The 22,532-nt window shown below is 43.2% G+C and overlaps 1 protein-coding gene across 1 annotated transcript in view; it reads left to right on the forward strand.

Annotated features, from left to right (window-relative positions):
* Nucleotides 1-22,532, forward strand: part of LOC124795780 (G-protein coupled receptor 143-like) — a 161,733-nt gene that overhangs the window by 79,931 nt on the left and 59,270 nt on the right. Inside the window, exon 3 of the mRNA XM_047259865.1 lies at nucleotides 22,039-22,133. Coding sequence (XP_047115821.1) covers nucleotides 22,039-22,133 — 95 coding nt within the window. The remainder of the gene's footprint in view (nucleotides 1-22,038; nucleotides 22,134-22,532) is intronic.

A 22,532-nucleotide genomic window follows, 5' to 3' on the forward strand; every position in this document is an offset into this window, starting at 1 on the left:
ATGACTCGTTGATAGAACGTAAATTTCTTCTTTTTCCTCCACTGTTTGTTGTTCTGTCTTCCATTCCTTGTTGTCACGTATTGTGTTAACACCATGTTTATGTTTAACAGGACATAACGGTAACAAGTTGCAACAGGCACTTTTTTGGTCGATAGATTTGTATGAGCAGTTTCCTGCTTGCACCGCCATCTTGCCAATGGGCCCGCCTTCACGAGTTTCTCGCGATTGTGACACACGATCACTGCTCAAACAATGTATGGAATCTCTGAATCGAACTGTGCGTATCTTATGATCCATCACAGTCTAATAGCGTGTTAGGAAATCGTTCTCTAAGATAACATCAAAGTCCTGTGTGCCTTTCCTTACTACTTCCGTATCAAAGACATAGTTTTTCCCTTCAGCGTGCAGACCTGTTGTGCAGGTGTCTGCAGGAATCTCGTCTCCAAGTGCAGTTACGAGGGGGGAACAAATATAAACGGGATTTTTGTTCCTGAACATCAAGAGTTGGTAGGACTGGCACCGCACTTATACTGTGCTTAGGAGGAACCGTTATAAGTGAGGAGAACGGGCTGTTAGATATTTCCCGCCGTTTCGTCAGTAACACTCACGGTGACTGAGCAACCTTCCGTAGCGCAACGAATATTTATCAAATTTCTTGCTCGTAAAGGAGTTACAGCGGCGGAAATTTGCCAGAGATTGACTGCACAGTTCGGTGATAAAACATTATCAAGGTCGCGTGTGTTTGCCAGGCATAAAAAGTTCAAGGAAGGGCAAATGAGTGAGCAACCCTCCGTAGCGCAACGCATAATTATCAAATTTCTTGCTCGTAAAGGAGTTGCAGCGGCGGAAATTTGCCAGAGATTGACTGCACAGTTCGGTGATAAAACATTATCAAGGTCGCGTGTGTTTGCTGGCATAAAAAGTTCAAGGAAGGGCAAGAACATGTGGAAAATCAGCAACACGATCGCCGTCCTCGGACCAGCGTTACAGACAGAAACATTCGTGTGGTTAAAGACATTATTTACGACGATCGACGGGCGAGAGTATCAGAAATTGCACAAAAACTCGGAATCAGTTTGGGAGCTGTCAAAAAATCATCACAAACAACTTCCAGTTCCGTAAAGTGTGTTCCAGATGGGTCTCTTAAAGTTGAGACGTTTGGAGGTCTGTCAGAGGCTTACAGCAAGGTGTGCGGAAGAAGGCGATGCATTTTTTAGTCGGATTGCCACCTGCGACTAAACATGGTTCATCACTACACTTCAAACTACATTCCTAACAAACCAATAAGGAGTGGCGGAGGAACAGGGAGGGAGGGAGCACCAGTGAAAGCCAACACTCGGCTGTCAGCTTGCAAGGTTCTTTCAATCGGTTTTTTTTTCGATCAGCGAGATATTTTGCTGATTGTTTTTTTGCATGAGTGAGGCACAATCGATACTGCTTACTACAGCGAACTATTGAACAAGACGAGAGTTTCATATCGCCGCAAAAGACAAGACCAATCGATTCGACAGGTCATCCTCCTTCACGACAATGCGCGACCCCATACTGCAGCTCTGTCTGTCTCCAAGCTACAGGAAATGCGCTGGACTACACTTGTTCATCCTCCTTACAGCCCAGACTTACCGCCCTGCGATTTCCGTTTATTCAAACCACCTAAAGAAGCTCTAGGAGGGCGACGATTTGTAGATGACGAGAGTGTAGAAGACTTCGTACACAACTGGCTGGTGACACGACCCAGTTCTTTTTATGATGATGGCATCAAAAAGCTGCCCATACGCTGGGACAACTGTATTTCCAAAGCAAGAGACTCTGTGGAAAAATAAATTTTAATTGCTTTGAGTTTTTCATTAAATGAACTTAAATAAAAAATAAAATCCCGTATATATTTGATCCGCCCTTGTATATTGTAGCGTTGGGGTTTTAGCACAAGATTGTCACATGTCATTACTAGAAACAAAAAGGACACTAATCTGAGCTCCACTTTTCACAAGTATTCTGACAGTCTTCCCTCTGAGCTTGGCCTCTAAAACTAAATTTGCCACCTCAGTGGGCTCTTCCCTTTTTATAATGTTCGTATATTTCACTGGAGGCGAGGGTGGGTGGCAGAATGTGCCCCACACTCATTTCTCCATGTATTAGTACTCCTGTTTGACTGTTATAGTTTTTGCTGCCTGTGGTCACATTAGTCCTGGGGAAATTCGGCCACTTGTTTTACGGACAACCACCCTGTTCATGTCCAACTATATGGCATTTCTTACAACAGGAAGTACTCAACCATAGTGTTAGGCATTCCGCATATTTGGCAGTTCGTGTCATTTGTATATACATGTCGCGGTTCGCTGGTGCGCACAGGGGCTGATACGAATCTTGCCTCTTACTCGCATACTAGAGCAAGTCTAACAGTGAGTGCTTCATGCAAGGAGGAGGGGGAGACAACCTTTACAGCAATCCCTGTTTGTGGCTTTATTACATGTATGAATATATCGATTGCTCTTGCTTGAGGTGCTTCAGTTAACACTTCCATTACATGAGGGTGTATGTGCGACAAGATACTGCCCTAATTCTGTTTGCAAATGCTTCGAGCCCCCTGTGGGTCCAGGGGTTTGAATAGGCCCGAGGTATCCCTCCCTGTCGTAAGAGGCGACTAAAAGGAGTCTCACACTTTTCGGCCCTGTAAGTTGAGGTCCCATTTTATGGTTTGACCTGCCACTTCTCAAATTCTACAGAAGAACGGGCCATATGCAGAAGGACACACCTTACATGGTGCAGGAGTTCTCCATAGTGCCCTTAAATTTGGTCTCCTGAACCTCTCGTCATGGCTTTGCATCTCCACCTGCAATTCAGCTATTTGGGCAAGGACACTTTCCACGTTATGTCATCTTCTTCCATCGTCTCCTGCCCTCTTTCGCCCCATGGCAGTATTGGATTTCTCTGCCCCCAGTATCCAACACAGCAGCCAGTCCGTTGTGGTGGGGCTGTCATGTACCCATTTGGTGTTAGGCCCCTGACAACAGAGGGATCGCACTGCTAATGCCTGAGCTGTAAAATTCCCACATATGCAAGGAGTAAATGCCTGTCTTTCTGAGATATCAAGACTCCCAGCAACTGCCATCATGCCGGGTGGCCTTTGCTGTGTTTGGGTGGCACCCGTGGAGAGAGCCCCTGATCGGAGTGGGTGGCATCAGAGCAGATGACCCTGGTGACCGTACGGCGCCAGCAAACTCTAAGAAGGGCAAGATCAAGTACAATGCTGACAGATATGACCCTAAATCGTTTCCCTCCCTTGCTACACCATGGGAGGAACGTAGGGCTACATAAAGAACACAGCCATATTATCGCTGTGACGTTAAACCGTATGTCCCTCCCCCTATGCAGTGCTTTAAGTGCTGGAAATTCAAACACGTCTTCCTGCTGCACCTCCAGTGCCACATGTCGAGACTGGAGACGTGTACAGCACCCAGGTACTCCCTGTGCTCCTCCTCCCACATGTATCAACTGCTCACCAGACTGCACTACTCCAAAAGGGCAAGAAATCTTGGAGTACAAGACCCTGGACTGGTTGACTTACCAAGAGGCTAAACATAAATTTGAACGATTACACCCCGTTCGGTTGATGTCCACATATGCTGCAGCTACATTGCCATCACTGTAACAAGTATCAGTCATACCACACCCTGTGCCACAGACAGTAGGCCCTTCGACTTCCAGAATACATCTCCTCACTTGGTGGTTGGGAGGAGTATCTCATTCCGTTGCTCCAAAAGTTCCTACTTCAGGAGCAAGTCCCCCTCCCCTCAAATGCCGTGGACATCAGTCCCCCCCCCCCCCCCCCGCCCAGCCAGAGAAGCAACAGCCTCCTCTGGTTCCCCTCGTGTGGAAGGCATCCCTTGGGGCCCTCTCTCCCAAGGTCTCCACTAATGCCACAGCAGACACTCGCCAGTGGCTAAGGAGCCAAAAGCTGCTGTATGAAGAGCTTCACAGTCTTCCTCTGTACCTGAAGCTAGTTCAGAGAAGTCCTCCCTGCAAACCTCTAACAAGAAGTGAGAGGGCAAGCGAACAAAGAAGTTTGCTAAGAAAAAGGACGCTCTTGGTGGCCCCAACATAACCACTCCCTGCCAATTCTGCACCTGCGGATGAGGTGGAGATTTCAGCGCCCCCTAGGGACCTGGAACTCACTGAGTCTTCATCCTCAATTGTAATGGATACAAATACTCAGTCGGTGGCAGCAGGTGACCCTGAGGTGTAACCTGCTTCCTTGCATGCTTCATGCCTTCCCAGCCTCACGATAACGTCATACTCCAGTGGAATTGCTGCGGTTTTTTCCACCACCTGGCTGAACTACGGCAACTGTTAAGCTTCACACCTGCTCTTTGCATTGTCCTCCAGGAAACCTAGTTCCCAGCAATGCGGACCGCTGCCCTTAGGTGCAGTACCCCTGAACACATTGGCTGTACTGATTCATTAACTCCCTAAACCTTTCCTAGTTTTGGGAGAATTTAACGCCCATAACGGCTTGTGGGGTGACTGTGAGCTTACTGACCGAGTTAGAGATGTCGAAACTCTTGTCTCACCTTGACATCTGCCTCTTAAATACTGGGGCTCCCACACATTTCAGTGTGGCTCATGGCACTTACTCGGCCATTGGTTTATCGCTCTGCAGCCTAGGATTTCTCCCATCTGTCCACTGGAGAGCCCACAATGACTTGTGAGGTAGTGACCACTTTCCCCTGAACGTCTACCAAGATGGGCTTTAAACAAGGCAGACTGGGAAGCTTTAACCTCTGCTGTCACTGTTGCATCTCCCCCACATGGTACCATCGATGTGGTACTTGAGCGGGTCACTAGAACGCTTGCTTCTGTGGCAAATTCTTTAGGGTGCCCGCGGCGGAAGTCAGTATCTTGGTTTTCGCCGGAAATCGCTGAGGCCATTAAAGAACGTCGGCGAGCTCTACGGCGACATATGCGGCACCCTTCTATAGAGCACCTATTAGCTTTTAACGACTTCATGCCCGCGTTTGCCAGCTTATAAAAAGACGGAAACAGGAATATTGGGGGAGAGGTACGTCTCAACCATAGGGTGCCACATACCACGTCCCAAGTCTGGACGAAGATCAGACGTGTTTGTGGGTACCAGACCCCAACAGGTGTCATTGCATTAACATCAATGGCGTGTTATCTACCAATGCAAACGCAATTGCCGAACACTTTGTTGAGCACTATACTCGAGCCTCTGGATTGTAGAATTGTCCCCCAGCATTTCGCACCTTCAAATGGCGGATGGAAAAGAAAGTGCTCTCGTTCACTGAACGTCACAGTGAACCCTATAATGCTCCATTTACAGAGTGGGAGCTCCTCAACGTGCTCGCACATTGCTCCCAACACAGCTCCTGGGCCAGATCGGATCCACAGTCAGATGATCAAACATCTCTCATTTGACTACAAGTGATATCCCCTCGGCATCTTCATCTGGATCTAGTGCAATGGCTTCTTTCCATCGCAGAGGCGAGAGAGTGCTATCATTCCAGTGCTCAAACCCAGCAGATACTCACTTCATGTGGATAGCTATTGGCCCATCAGCCTCATCAACGTTCTTTGTAAGCTGATAGAATGTATGGTAAGTCAGCGGTTGTGTTGGGTTCTGGAGTCACATGGCCTACTGGCTCCATGCCAGGGCAGTTTCCGCCAGGGTCGCTTTACCAGTGATGATGTAGATAATAGTCTGCCATCCGAACAGCATTTTCCAGATGTCATCACCTGGTTGCCGTCTTTTTTATTTATCAAAACCTGGCGACGACATATCCTTGACACATTATATGAGTGGCGTCTCCGGCGCCCGCTTATGATTTTTATCCAAAATTTCCTGTCGCTCCGTACTTTCCATGTCCAAGTTAGTGCCTCCCGTAGTTCCCTCCATATCCAGCAGAATGGGGTCCCGCAGGGCACTCTACTGGGTGTATCTCTATTGTTAGTGGCCATTAACGGTCTAGCAGCAGCTGTTGGGCCGCCTGTCTCACCCTCTCTCTATGCAGACAACTTCTGCATTTTGTACTACTCCTCCAGTACTGGTGTTTCTGAGCGGCGCCTACAGGGAGCCATTCACAAGGCACAGTCATGGGCTGTAGCCCACGGCTTCCAGTTTTCAGCCATGAAGTCGTGTGTCATGCACCTCTGTCAGCTTCGTACCATTCATCCAGAAGCAGAACTTTACCTTAATAATGATCCACTCACTGTAGTGGAGAGATATCAATTTTTAGGACTGGTTTTCGACGTCCGATTGACGTGGCTTCCTCATCTTCATCAGCTGAAGCGGAACTACTGGCAGCACCTCAATGCCCTCCATTGCCTGAGCAACTCCAACTGGGTGCAGATAGCTCTACGCTGCTGCAGTTCTACAGAGCCCTTGTTCAATCCCGCCTTGACTGTGGGAGTCTGGTTCATGGTTCAGCGGCGCCGTCAGGTTTGCATTAACTAGACCCAGTGCACCACTGTGGTGTTAGACTGACAACGGTAGCCTTTATGACGAGTCTGTTGACAAGCGTCTTGGTGGTGGCTGGAGTCCCTCCATTGAAGAAGGTTAGGTGTGTACAACTGCTCGCCAATTATATTGCGGCCATTCATAGTTCTGAGCATCCAAATTACCGTCTACATTTCCCACCCACGGAGGTTAATCTCCCACATTGGAGGCCCAGGTCAGGGCATAAGATTGCAGTTCACATCCGATCTCTTCTGTCTGAAGTGGAGTCCTTGCCTTTACCACCTATACTCGAGATCCATTCACATACACCTCCATGGTGTACACCTAAGCTGAAGCATTGCCTGGATCTTTCACATGGTCCTGAGGACTGAGTTAACCCCAGAGCTCTATGCTGTCACTTCTCTCGATTCTTGATTTGTACCAGGACCATGAAGTGGTTTAAATCGATGGCTCCATGGCTGATGGCCACGTTGGCTTCATATATGTTCATGGAGGACATACTGAACAGCACTCCTTGCCAGATGGCTGCAGTGTTTTCACAGCAGAGCTGGCGGTCATTTCCCGTGATCTTGAGTGCATCTGCTCATGCCCTGGCGAGTCGTTTCTTTTCTGTACCGACTCCTTGAGCAGCCTACAAGCTATCGACCAGTGCTACCCCGCAATCCTTTGGTAGAGATCATCCAGGAGTCCATCTATGCCCTGAAATGGTCCATTCATTCTGTGGTGTTTGTGTAGACCCCGTGCCACGTTGGAATCCCAGGAAATGAACTTGCCGACAGGCTGGCCAAACAGGCTACATGGAAACTGCTTCTGGAGATCAGCAGCCCTGTAACTGACCATTATTACGCCGCAAGTTTTTTCAGTTTTGGGAGACGAATGGCATAAAAAATGTGTGTAAGTCCTCCATGCAGGCATCTCACAGGGACTCTGTGGTTTCCCTGCCAGCTACACATTGGCCGTAAGTGGCTAACACATGGTATCTCCTCCATCGCGAGGACCCACCTCAGTGTCACCGTGGCTCGCATATGACTGTTGTCCACATCTTGCTGGACTGCCCACATTTCGCTGCTCTGTGGCTTCCCAGCACCCTGCCTTCGGTGTTGGGTGACAATGCCTCAACAGCAGACTTAGTTTTACATTTTATTCGTGAGGGCGTTTTTATCGTACCGTCTAAGAGTGGGCATTTAGCCTTCTCTCTGAGGCCGCTGCCCTCCCTCCATACATGTGTTCATCTCGCCTTGTCTTTTTGGGGTGGACATTTTGATGTGTTGCAGAGTGGCTGGCTCATCCTCTTTTATTATTGTGATCAGCCAGCCAAGACCATCTGCTCTATGGTTTTAATAACTCTTTCTACTTTTCCTTGTGGTGTATGTTTTCCCCGTTTTTTGTTCATTCCATTCGTTTTCTTTTTAGTTGTGGTACCCCATTCCTTTTCCCCCTTTTACTTTCTCAAACGTGCTTTGGGTGTTTTTGTACCTTGAGCCGTGCTTGCGTCAGGAAAAAGGGACTGATGACCCTGTAGTTTGGTCCCTTTATACCCCGAACCAGCCAACCAAATGCTTCTAAGCTCTCGCCGCTTTTCTGTCTGTGGGTGGACAACCGATCACGGTAATAGCTAATCCCACTCTTGTAGTAGTAGCGCTCTGCTAACCCTTTTCCCAAAAATTCGAAAGTGGCTACTTCCCTCAACACATCTACAGACTCAAAGTAAGTTCACACATCACCTGGAATCTTCGGTTTGGTGACATTTAAAAAAAAGAAAGAAAGAAAAAAGTCTGGCCATGCGCATGTACGTCCCATGTCCCTGACATTTTGTAAAAATCTTGTTTCATTTTCGCCTGGCTTTCCAGTAAAAGAAGGTACAAACTTTACAGCTGGAATCATACTGGCTATATATAGTACTAGTTTTTCAGGTCCAACTTTAGGGGCTCTTGAAGGTCTCAGAGTTGCCGCATTTTTGGCAGATCGGGCTTCACGTTCGCAAGTTACCACTTTAAACCATTCCTGTAGTTCTATTTTTTCAAGTGCCAGGGTGCTTATCTGCTGTTACAGTAAAGTAATCAGGCTCGTCTGTGGCCGCAGTTACAGCATTACAGCATCGGGCGCGAATTCCGTCCTCTCTGCTGGTTGGCGAGGACATAGATCAGGCATAGTTACAAAACTGGGACGAAACAGATGCACACAAAGATGCATAGCACTATCCTAGGCAATGAAAGATCCCTCGGTGGAGCTGTTAACTAGCAGAATGCATTGCAGCAATGCTTTAAGTCATGTGGAGGGGGCGGCATTGTCAGGAGCTTCGTAGGTGGTGTCCATCTCGGCAGCATCACGGCGGAAGCGGCAACAGTTATGAAGGCGGCCTGGGGTGTCGCACTGAGTCCGTCGCAGTGATGTGGCCTGTGACGGTCCAACTACTGCCAGCAGCTCGCCCCTGCTTGGCTCGGGCGGCGGCGTTACTTAATCCTCCCAGCTGACTGCACTCGCCAGGCAAAATTATGTGTGAGATCACACCAGGTGCACGTCCGGCTCGGGCGGACATGTAACCCACGGCAAAGTAGAGCCGGGCGCGCGCTTGTGTGTGTGTGTGTGTGTGTGTGTGTGTGTGTGTGTGTGTGTGTGTGTACACCAGCTCATGAGAGGTTGGGTGGACCTAACAGTTGTGATCCCAGATCAGGACACCACTTATACGTGTCAGGAAGGGTTTAGGAGCGTAAATGGGCATCCAGGACTGATCCTGTTCACTCTATCATGTGGAATGAAAAAAGAGAGTGCCAGAAAAATGGAGATTTGTTCTCCTTCTCCTATTTTAAGGGTATATGTGGTCTATCGTCTGCTATAACTGCAGAGGGAACTGTGCATAGAGATGAGAGCATTTCGCTCTCGATGAGAGGAGCAGCTCGATCCGTAGCACAGGAGGTCTTATGGACAACAGTGTGATCCGCTGATGTGGCTACTGCCTCAGCGGCCAACTGGCACACCCCACATGACAGATCTCTGCTCTCCCACTGGTTGAATTTGAACCTTCTGAAAGTGTTACTTGCTCAGCATGGGTAGCATCCTGAGCTCAGCGGAACCGGTCGTGGCATCCATACCTGGTGTTGTGGAGCTGCTTATGTAACCCACAACACAGCACTGGGGCGTTGTGGTAGTTGCAAGAAAATTATTGCAAAATTTGGAAAATATTATAATGCTTTTTTTTACCCTTAACACCACGTTGGCCTGCAACATTCTTGCGTAACAAGACATGCAGTGTGTGAGCCAATGTGGCCGTCCCCGGCAGGAAATTATGGTAGTAGGCTGCCTTTCCTAGGAAGTCAAGAAACTCCTTCATGGATGAGAGATGAGGCATAAACGTGACAGCGGAGATGTGGTCTGGCAGATGGTAAACCCATCCCTTGAGACCTTGAACCCTAAATAAATAACAGAAGGTTGAAAAAACTGAGATTTTGCGAGATTACACCTTAAGTCTGTGGACTGTAAGACAGAAAACAAAATGCCCAAATTTTTCAAGTGATCGGCTGTGGAGGAGTAAGTGACAACAATATCATCCAATTAATTAATACAACCCACAACAGGCATAGTTAGTTGCTCTAAAAATCATTGGAAAATAGGAAGCGCGCTAGCAACACCAAAAGGAAGGCACAAATACTGATAGAGACCAAAAAGGGTATTCAGAACCAGAACTCACAGAGACTCTCCAACCACAGGTACCTACAGATACGCTTCAGACAAATCAATTTTAGAAAAGATATGGCCACCCAATATTTTCGCCAACAGTTCCTTCTGGCATGAGAGAGAATAGACATCCACAATCGACTGCTCATTCACAGTAATACTGAAATTGCCACAGAGGCTAAATTTTCCCAATGGCTTCTGAATTACGACCAGAGACGACTGTTCACTAGTCATAACAGGTTGCACCACCCCTAGAGATTGAAGTCTGTTGCAATTCTGCTTTCACTTGATCTTTCAGAGCGACAGGAATAGGATGTGCATGACAAAAACGAGGCCAAATCGTAAATTTCAAAGAAATATGAGCAGAAAAATTCGTGGCACACTGTATACCTTCCAAAAACAAGTCCAAAAACTCCATACACAATGTTTCCAATTGAGACCACTGTACCTGATGGGACACAAGGTGAACTGCATCGGTGACAGAAAATCCAAATTCCAGAAATGCGTCCATCACAAATCTGTTCTCAACACCGGCATGAACAGCCAACAAAATTTTAGTGGAACAAACCACTGACTTATAGGAGGCAGGTACCATAAATTGTCTCAACAGGACAATGTTCTGTTTGTTATAACTGACCTTCTGTTTGTTATAACTGACCAGCTTCCACATGATCGGTGCCAATGGCAGTAAGCCTAAAGTCACATAGGTCTGAGAATTCACTAATGTCACTGCAGCACCTGTATTGGCCTGTAGCCAGAGCACTTGGTGAAAAACACTTAAGTCCATAAATAACTTGGAAGAAGCCACAAGGAATCATACGTTTACACGCATGCCCATATCCTGAGTAACTTTTGGTGAACGAGACATGGAAGCGATGTTGCCTTTTCTCTGGTGAGCATTACCAGTATCCCAGCACATAGAGCACACCAAATGTTGGTGGGCAAAACAGACAGATGGAAACAGAACGCTAATGCTGGTGCTGTGGTGGTCGCGGCTGCGAGATCTGGCCTTGGTGTGCTCGGTGCTGGACCTCCATGTTTACCACCACCACTGCTGCTTCCTTGTGTGAGCTGCCTGTCGTCCTAGTGGGCACATCTTGTGGCACTACTGCCACATAGCCCCACGCTTCAATTTGGTCACCTGCTGCAAAAGATTGTGCTGTTTGCAAAACTTCTGCCAGTGGGGGATTTTCACAGAGTAAAGCCTTCTGGTGCACTACCTTATCAGGTGCTAAACAGGTAATTGTGTCGCATGCTGTCGGGTCTGCATAAGAGTCTTTATGGGCCTCACTAACGAATTGGCACGGCACGAGTGAAGCCTGGCTGCCCAGGCCCTGTATGACTGGTCTGGTTTTTTGTGGCGTTGGTAGAATTCAACTTACGCTGATATGACATGAGTTCATTTACGATGGTTGTTGGACAGTAAGCTGCACATGTAATCAAAAGTAAGAGCTGCCAGTTCTTGTAAAGGGGCAAGCTGACACAGTAGTTGATACACCTTACGTGGAATCCACAAGTCTGTCACACTGAAAACCAAAATGTGCTGTCTGAGTCTTTTTTTTCATAACCTTCCCAATCCTCTGCTGCATCATCACATGGAGGAAAAGTGGGGGGATTGACAGTGTCTGTTAGTGGAAGCCAACAAAGTGGTCAATGCAGAAGTAAGCTGTTAAGTCAAGACCAGTACCATGGCGTCCATAATGACTAAACTTGATGAAACCGCACTTAAAGAGTACACATGCAGAAACCATTCCAAATTCGTCATCAATCATGTAATGACCGAGTAATACACAAAACTGATCGAAGTAACCCAAATATGCTATGAGCATTACAAACTAAAAGAATACAGGGGGAAGCAAAATTCGCGCACTCAGGCTTCGCAGCCCGACGCCTCACATGCCAGCGATAAAAAAAATTTCGTTTGACGAGTACATCTGACAGAAAAAGGATGTTAAAGAGTGACAATCTGGCAACACTGTAACCACATGTATGGTGGCTACCTCTGTCGACACATATTCATTGTACTGTGCAGTTGGTGCAGAGTATAAAGTTTTGGGTTAGCATGCAGCAGGTTGAGGGTTCGATCCTGGGTTGAGGCATATGATTTTTATTTGGTAAATGTAGTCCAGGTGGCGTTTCCATCATCAACAGCGATTGCAGCAGGTCCTCTAGAAAACATCTGCACTTACATACTACAGTCATAGAAATGGAAAACTGGTCAGCTTTGGAAGAAGCACTTTCCACATTGTGGGCGTGAATTTATTTGCACCACTTCAGCTACTAAATGCGAAACCTGTTTTCTTTGTACCTCCCTCCAATGATCCCATAGATTAGTACCAACTATTATTCTTGCCTAGTTCAGGTCCATTACATTTCGTTAGGGCCTTATGTTACCAGTAGGACTAGCAACGTGCTTTGCGAATAGCGCCCAAACTCGGTTACTATCTCTATGTGTTATCACCATGGTCCCACTAATTATGCCTTTCAACATTGAGTCTGGTAACTGCATGCTGGTTAGTATGTATCTCAATGCATTACTATTATTATTATTATTATTATTATTATTATTATTATTATTATTTCTTTTCTTTCTCAGACGTCATGTCTGGTTAAAAATGGAAAGTGACGTGAATCTTGATCAAGCATGACTTCCTTTCAACTGTGCGGTATATGTTACATTGCATTTAGGAACTTAAGGGGAATTGAACAAGTAACAATAATTGCAGATTTCTGTAGTTGTATATATAAGTTTGGATGTAGCTGTATTGCGTTGATGTACTGGTGGATATTGTGTGGTATGACTCCTGTAGTTGATAGTATAATGGGTGTAATGTCAACTTTATCCTGATGCCACATGTCCTTGACTTCTTCAGCCAGTTGGATGTATTTTTCAATTTTTTCTCCTGTTTTCTTTTGTATATTTGTTGTATTGGGTATGGATATTTCGATTAGTTGTGTTAATTTCTTCTTTTTATTGGTGAATATGATGTCAGGTTTGTTATGTGGTGTTGTTTTATCTGTTATAATGGTTCTGTTCCAGTATAATTTGTATATATCATTCTCCAGTACATTTTGTGGTGCATACTTGTATGTGGGAGCGTGTTGTATTATAAGTTTATGTTGTAAGGCAAGCTGTTGTATTATTTTTGCTACATTGTCATGTCTTCTAGGGTATTCTGTATTTGCTAGTATTGTACATCCGCTTGTGATGTGATCTACTGTTTCTATTTGTTGTTTGCAAAGTCTGCATTTATCTGTTGTGGTATTGGGATCTTTAATAATATGCTTGCTGTAATATCTGGTGTTTATTGTTTGATCTTGTATTGCAATCATGAATCCTTCTGTCTCACTGTATGTATTGCCTTTTCTTAGCCATGTGTTGGATGCGTCTTGATCGATGTGTGGCTGTGTTAGATGATACGGGTGCTTGCCATGTAGTGTTTTCTTTTTCCAATTTACTTTCTTTGTATCTGTTGATGTTATGTGATCTAAAGGGTTGTAGAAGTCGTTATGAAATTGCAGTGGTGTAGCCAATGTATTTATATGAGTGATTGCTTTGTGTATTTTGCTAGTTTTTGCTCGTTCTAGAAAGAAATTTCTTAAATTATCTACCTGTCCATAATGTAGGTTTTTTATGTCGATAAATCCCCTTCCTCCTTCCTTTCTGCTTAATGTGAATCTTTCTGTTGCTGATGTATGTGATGTATTCTATATTTGTGGCATTGTGATCGTGTAAGTGTATTGATTGCTCCTAGGTCTGTGTTACTCCATTTCACTACTCCAAATGAGTAGGTCAATATTGGTATAGCATAAGTATTTATAGCTTTTGTCTTGTTTCTTGCTGTCAATTCTGTTTTCAGTATTTTTGTTATTCTTTGTCTATATTTTTCTTTTAGTTCTTCTTTAATATTTGTATTATCTATTCCTATTTTTTGTCTGTATCCTAGATATTTATAGGCATCTGTTTTTTCCATCGCTTCTATGCAGTCGCTGTCGTTATCCAATATGTAATCTTCTTGTTTAGTGTGTTTTCCCTTGACTATGCTATTTTTCTTACATTTGTCTGTTCCAAAAGCCATATTTATATCATTGATGGATACTTCTGTTATCTTTAGTAATTGGTTGAGTTGTTGATTTGTTGCTGCCAGTAGTTTTATATCATCAATGTATAGCAAATGTGTGATTTTGTGTGGGTATGTTCCAGTAATATTGTATCCATAATTTGTATTATTTAGTATGTTGGATAGTGGGTTCAGAGCAAGGCAGAACCAGAAAGGACTTAATGAGTCTCCTTGGTATAGTCCACGCTTAATCTGTATTGGCTGTGATGTGATATTATTTGAATTTGTTTGGATATTAAGTGTGGTTTTCCAATTTTTCATTACTATGTTTAGGAACTGTATCAATTTAGGGTCTACTTTGTATATTTCCAATATTTGTAGTAATCATGAGTGGGGTACACTATCAAAAGTTTTTTGGTAATCCCGTGGAGGCCCGGGAAAAGAATGGGCCTTCGGTACATTCTGCCAGTCGTAAAAGGCAACAAAAAGAACAAACCACTAATAGAGCTGACCCCCCTTTTAGTATGATTAGTTGGTTCAGGACAGAACTAATGAAGCCTCGGACAAGCGCTGTCATGGTCGGGGACAACGCTTGAACACTATGCCCGTCCACAATGGTAATGACACTGCTAGCCACACGAAAAATGATTTAAATCCAAATAGAGGTGTTTTGCAGGATATGCTTCCTCCAACCACTCTAGAAGGAAAACAAAGACAGAGGATGAGATGGTCAGATGAAGTTAACTGACACCTCATGTTCTGTTATAACTAAGCAACAAACTTAGGAAGCAACGCAACTAGATACAGATCACAAGTATACACAACATTTATTACCAGATACCCAGAATTAAAATTTTTAACAGAACAACGACTAGCTGATCAGATCCGTGTAATAATCAAAAATAACAGGATACCCCAGCCAGAATTAGAGAACATTAAACAACAAGTACAACAAATACTAGAACAAAATAATGTGCAATCAGAAGAAGAAGAAGAAAATACAGTAATGGACTCAAACATCCCAGAGCAAACAAACAAAGAACAACACGCATCAATTAAACAATCAGAGGAAAACGAAATCTTAAGACAGCCACCAGAACAAGCACAAATAGAACATGAAGTGACACATATGTTAGATATAGAAGAAAAATTTCAGCTGACATATATTGAATACAAAGACACAAATACAGACATTAGACCATTCTTGCATAGACCACCAAATAACCCACAAGTCGAAACAACAATAACAACTATCAACACAATAATACACAACAAAATAAATGAAAATACAACTATGGAAGAGTTACAACTACTGGTTAATATAGGTGCACTCACTACACTAAATATACGCACTAGGCAGAGATCAGAAATAAACCAACACACAGAAGAAACCCACAAAACCAGCATGGCAACACAGGCTACAGATCAGAATAGAAAAACTGAGAAAAGACATCAGACAGCTAACACAATTTATAAGAAATGAAATGTCAGGAAAAAAAAAACGAAAAAGGTTTGGTAAAATCTCACAACAAGAAGCGATAGAGCAATTAGATGAAAAGAAGCAGAAATTACAAGCGTTGGCCAAACAGCATAGAAGATACAAAAAAAGTGAAAATAGAAGGAAACAAAACCAAACATTCAACACAAACCTAAAGAAATTTTATCAGACAATAGATAACATACACATTAAAATAGACAATCCACCAAACATAACAGACATAGAACACTTCTGGAGCAACATATGGTCAAACCCGGTACAACATAACAGGCATGCACGGTGGATACAAGCAAAAACAGACACATACAAGATGATACCACAAATGCCTGAAGTGATAATTTTGCAACATAAAGTCACCCAAGCAATTAATTCTACTCACAATTGGAAAGCCCCTGGAAAAGATAAAATAGCAAATTTCTGGCTAAAGAAGTTCACCTCAACACATTCACATCTAACTAAATTATTTAACAGTTACATTGCAGACCCATACACATTCCCTGATACACTTACACATGGAATAACTTATCTGAAACCTAAATATCAAGCAGACACAGCAAACCCAGCAAAATATCGCCCCTTAACATGCTTACCAACAATATACAAAATATTAACTTCACTCATTACACAGAAATTAATGACACATACAACACAGAACAAAATTATAAATGAAGAACAAAAAGTTTGTTGCAAAGGAGCACGAGGATGTAAAGAGCAACTGATAATAGATGCATTTCAAAACTGATATTGTTTTTCTAGTTATTCTGTCCTATGGCAGGTCATTTGTTTCAACTGTCTATTTCTTATTTGTCTAACAATGCATATGTTATGTTCAGCATTAATAAATGTTGTAAATTTAAGAGATGTGTGACCTAATGAATAGTGCATATTACAGAATAAAATGTCAGAATGAAATTAGCAAATAATAATGTGCCCCAACTCAGGATCGAACCTTCGACCTCCTGCATGCTAACCCAAAACTTTATACACTGCACCAACTGAACAATACAATGAATATGTGTTCACAGAGATAGCTACCATACATGTGGTTACAGTGTTGCCAGACTGCCACTCTTTAACATCGTTTTTCTGCCGGATGTACTCACCAGACGAAATTTTGGGACAGACATTTTTTTATCGCTGGAATGTGAGGAGTCGCGCTGCGAAACCTGAGTGCGCGAATTTCGCTTCACCCTGTATAGTGAGGATGAGTCACTAGTAGATGGTGCAGTGGAGACTGTGCTGTGTACATTCTTCCTACAGACTCCCTCAGTGACCAGCCCTGGCTGATACAATTGGCAGTTGATTTAAGTAGGTACATGTAGTAACACTACACTCAGTGCACTCACACTAACAAGCACTAGTAGCAGGATACTGCCATATGAAAGATCTTGTTGGTGATTGGTGTTGATCCTGTATAACTAAAATAATACATGCTGTTATATTAACAAACTTGGAGAGAAACATCAGTGAAATGCAGCACAAGCACTGAAAGCATATATACTACCAATGCCAGTGTACAGACAGCACAGAACTATATTCCTGGACTGAGTGCTACTATTTATGCATACACTAAATATTCCATTACAGACATGGTGACTGAGTTTAAACTGGTGATCTGCAGTACATCAACTTGCAACACTAACTTCTACACCACACAGCATGCAGCACACTCATGGCATTGCTGCCTCTCCTGGAGAAACTGCGTCCATTGCTTCAGAATTTGTCATTGGAGCCGACTACAGCACCTTTGATCCAGATTGTGTCATTGATCCTCTGTGTGGCGGCACTGGCCGGTCTTTCCATATATATATATATATATATATATATATATATATATATATATATATATATATATGGGCCAGTCCTTGTTGTGAGATGTTTCGTGTAGTCATTGCAGAATGTTTGTCTGTCTTTGGTTTTCCTTAAAGTGGTCTGAGTAGAGACTAGTCAGTGATACCTGCTTTTGATTCTGTCAAGAATCTTCTCAAATTCCACCTGACCAAATGATGGATCATCATGGAAAAACTTTAGGGCAGCTGGCCATAGGTGAGCTTTGGTGACAAGCAACCATTTTCACCCCATTGGCCCATAGTTCCTCATATACAGTGTTCCATTAACTAATTGTAATTCTCCTTTGCTTCATTCCTCCTCCTCCAAGGCTTTCATTATTTTCATCAATGCTGGATTTTCCCTCTGTCCAGCAGCAATGTCACTTAATGCATTGATGACAGAGATTTAGTCCACCTGCTGTTTTCTGCCAAAGGATTCCTTGAAAGACAGACAGCATCTTTATGTTGCATCTGTTGTTTGTGTATCACCTTGACATCATACTCCTGAAACCTCAGTCCGCATCTTAGCATCTGACCTGAGGATGTTACAGACTTGTCAGCCAATGGAGAGAGTGGTAATTTGTCAGAATTGTTTATCAAAAAAATATAGCCTAAACTAGTTGATGGTCCAAACAGCTGCAAGGTACTCTTTCTCACTTGCAGAGTAGTTCATCTTGGACTTCTTTTGATACATAAGCTATCAGCTTTTCAACGTCATCTTGAATATGTACTGAAACTGCACCTGTTCCATAACCTCTAGCCCTGGTGTGAAGTCCTGTCTTGACCTTCTTGTCATATAATGCAAAGGCTGGAGAAGCTGTTTCTTCCACCACATTCCAGGAAAATTTGGCGTCTCCCTGCAGTAGCTCTTGCAAAGGATGTGTCCTGGTGCAGAAGTTCCTTATGAATTGCTGGTGGTAAAAGATAAGTTTCTCACATCACAAATGTGCCTCTGACTCAGAAAATCTGTGACTGCTTTTATTTTGTCTGAATCAAGACAGACTCTATTGCAATCAACTAGATGCCCTAAGATTTTTATTTCAGAGTGATGAAGAGGGACTTTCTTTAGATTCAGACCAAGGTTTGCAGCCTGAAGACACTTCAAAACAGTTGTCACATGGCTCAGATATTCTTCAAATGTCTTCAAAAACACGGTAGTGTCATTAAAATAACAATGACACATCACCCATTTAAGAAGTCGAAGCAGGTTATCCATCATAAGCGCGAAACTGGCCGTGGCATTAATGAATCAAACAGCATTACTTTGAACATATAGAGACCATCAGGAGTTAAGGAGGCAGTCCTTTCCCATCCAACTACTTCAAATTTTATTTTGCAGTAGCCTCACGATATATCTGTGGTTGACAAATATTTTGTTTTTTCAAGCAGACAAATGTATCCTCAGTGGATTGACATATTTTTTCATGACCATTTTCAGTTATCAGGAGCCAACGCAGAAATGCTATGTGCCATCCTTTTTTTTTTCATAAGGACCACAGGAGAGGACCAAGTACACTCTGAAGGTTCAATGATCTCATCTTGCAGCATCGTCTCCATTTCATACCGAGTATCCAGGGAGAGCATTAGGAAGCGATTAACAGGAATGCGGGAAAGAAATAGAAGAAGAATGGGTAACTTTGAGGGTTGAAATAGTGAAGGCAGCACAGAGAATCAAGTAGGTAAAAAGATGGGGGCTAGTAGAAATCCTTCAGTAACAGAAGTTATATTGAATTTAATTGATAAAAGGAGAAAATATAAAAATGCAGTAAATGAAGCAGGCAAAAAGGAATGCAAATGTCTCAAAAATGAGATTGACAGGAAGTGCAAAATGGCTAAGCAGGGATGGCTAGAGGACAAATGTAAGTGAATATCAAGTGCTCAGATGGAAACCCAGTTCTAAGCAAAGAAGAGAAAGCAGAAAGTTGGAAGGAGTATATAGAGGGTCTATACAAGGGCGATGTACTTGAGGGCAATACTATGGAAATGGAAGAGCATGTAGATGAAGATGAAATGGGAGATACAATACTGCGTGAAGAGTTTGACAGAGCGCTGAAAGACCTAATTGGAAACAAGACCCCTGGAGTAGACAACATTCCATTAGAACTACTGACAGCCTTGGGAGAGCCAGCCCTGACAAAACTCTACCACCTGCTGAGAAAGATGTATGAGACTGGCAACTTACCCTCAGACTTCAACAAGAATATAATAATTCCAATCCCAAAGAAAGCAGTTGTTGACAGATGTGAAAATTACCGAACTATCAGTTTAATAAGTCACGGCTGCAAAATACAAACGTGAATTCTTTACAGACGAATGGAAAAACTGGTAGAAGCTGACCTCGGGGAAGATCAGTTTGGATTCCACAGAGATGTTGGGACGTGTGAGGCAATACTGACCCTACGACTATCTTAGAAAATAGATTAAGGAAATGCAACCTACATTTCTAGCATTTGTAGACCTAGAGGAAGCTTTTGACAATGTTGACTGGAATACTCTTTCAAATTCTGAAGGTGGCAGGGGTAAAATACAGGGAGTGAAAGGCTATTTACAATTTGTACAGAAAGCAGATGGCAGTTATAAGAGTCGAAGGACACGAAAGGGAAGCAGTGGTTGGGAAGGGAGTGAGACAGGGTTGTAGCCTCTCCCCGATGTTATTCAATCTGTATATTGAGCAAGCAGTGAAGGAAACTAAAGAAAAATTCAGAGTAGGTTTTAAAACCCATGGAGAAGAAATAAAAACTTTGTGGTTCATCGATGACATTGTAATTCTGTCAGAGACAGCAAAGGACCTGGAAGAGCAGTTGAACAGAATGGACAGTGTCGTGAACATCAACAAAAGCAAAACGAGGATAATGGAATGTAGTCGAATTAAGTCGGCTGATGCTGAAGGAATTAGATTAGGAAATGACAGACAGTAGTAGATGAGTTTTGTTATTTGGGTAGCAAAATAACTGATGATGGTTGAAGTAGAGAGGGTAAAAAATATAGACTGGTGATAGCAAGGAAAGCATTTCTGAAGAACAGGAATTGGTTGACATCGAGTATAGATTTAAGTGTCAGGAAGTCTTTTCTGAAAGTATTTGTTTGGAGTGTAGCCATGAATGGAAGTGAATCATGGACAATAAATAGTTTGGACAAGAAGAGAATAGAAGCTTTAGAAATGTGGTGCTACAGAAGAATGCTGAAGATTATATGGGTAGATCACATAACTAATGAGGAGGTATTGAATAGAATTGGGGAGAAGGGAAATTTGTGGCACAACTTAACTAGAAGGGATCAGTTGGTAGGACATGTTCGGAGGCATCAAGGGATCACCAATTTAGTATTGGAGGGCAGAGTGGAGGGTAAAATCCTAGAGGGAGACCAAGAGCTGAATACACTAAGCAGATTCAGAAGATGTAGGTTGAGAGATGAAGAAGCTTGCACAGGACAGAGTAGCATGGAGAGCTGCATCAGACCAGTCTCTGGACTGAAGATGGCAACAACAACATCCAGTATTCAGCTGGCAACATTCTATACAAGCACTGGCTAATTGTTCGATGATCCCCTTGATATGTGTTTTACCATGGGCCATGTTGTCTGTCTTTTGTCCATTCTGGATTTCAAAACTGTCAAAAACTGGCTCAGAATACTAAGGCTCACCAACATTGCTCCTGGGTCAGGCCAGATCCTGTTGTTGACAGTTTGGCATAACAGCATTTTGTGTGGACATACTGCATCCGCCTGTGTATGCTACAGTATTGTGGTGCCATTTTTCAATAGGACAATGCTCATCCACAAGCCTGTCAAGTGTCTGCATGATCTTGAGGTACACCATTGGCTGTGTGTGGAGCCAGTTCAGATGACTCGATCCAGTGCCAGTATCCAGGATACCAAGTGGACCAGCTTGCATCAGAATAGTATCTAACAGCTATATGACGCACATCCTAACTATGTCAGCATGCGAGATGGGATGCATTGTTATATTGATAAATGGGCTAATATTGCCAAATTCTTTGTAAATTTGACTCCATTTTGTAATCACTGATGTAACTTCATTTACCTTCTCAGTCAGTGAAATTACATTTTGTTTCCTTCTCTCCTTCTGGGTGCATCACATTTTTGTTGGCAATGTAGTTTCTTGTTAACCAAGCCAGCAAGCAGTTTTACTGTTTACCTGTCAGTCATGGGTTCTGCTTTCAAACAAGTAAGCAATCACTACTGTGATAGAAACTAAATTCTTTCTTATTAGTTACCACAAATGCCATTAGAGAGTAAACTTGTAGGCACATGAATGTGAGCATTCCAAAGACCCTGTAGAAGTATTGTAATCTTCATTTCTTTCCTTATGTTTCCATACCTGTTGCTCTTAGTAACTTTCTTCTATTTGCTGTAATCTTATTATTGTTGTTGTTGTTGTCATCATTATTGTGAGTAACAAGTATATCAATTTACAGAAATTCTGTCTGTGTATTGTGCTGCTGAATGACAGTATGCCTGACTGTAATTCATTTGTTTTAGGTGTCTTTGTACGATCGGCATTGTGGATAAATGACAGAAGCTGGCTGCAGCCTCCTGATACCTCACAAAATGTTCTTGCTTGTGCGGTTATTTCAGTGAGTTCTTATAATTTGTTTAGCACTGATCAATTGTATAAACATTACTTAACAACAAGTCACTTACTTTCAGTGAAAAGTTTTAGAGGAGCAAACACTAAAAAAATCTTATATAATTACTCTAAACAAAGGTAGAATTATTGTAACTCTACAGCTAAGTTAACTGTCTCCCTCTCTCTCCCACCACCCCTCTCTCTCTCTCTCATAGACACACCCAAACACACACTCCCATGGCCACAGCAAGACTAATTATTAATACTCAATTTTTGAAAGAAGTTGCCTAATTTGATGGAGGTGGGCAGGGGCAGGGAAGGATGCAAGGAGAGGGTAGCAGGAAAGAGGCAGGTCTGATTATGTTGCTGCAGAAGACAAAAAGAGTAAAGAGGCTATAACAAAAAG

This window comes from Schistocerca piceifrons, chromosome 1 (assembly GCF_021461385.2).
Source record: "Schistocerca piceifrons isolate TAMUIC-IGC-003096 chromosome 1, iqSchPice1.1, whole genome shotgun sequence".
NCBI lineage: Eukaryota > Metazoa > Arthropoda > Insecta > Orthoptera > Acrididae > Schistocerca > Schistocerca piceifrons.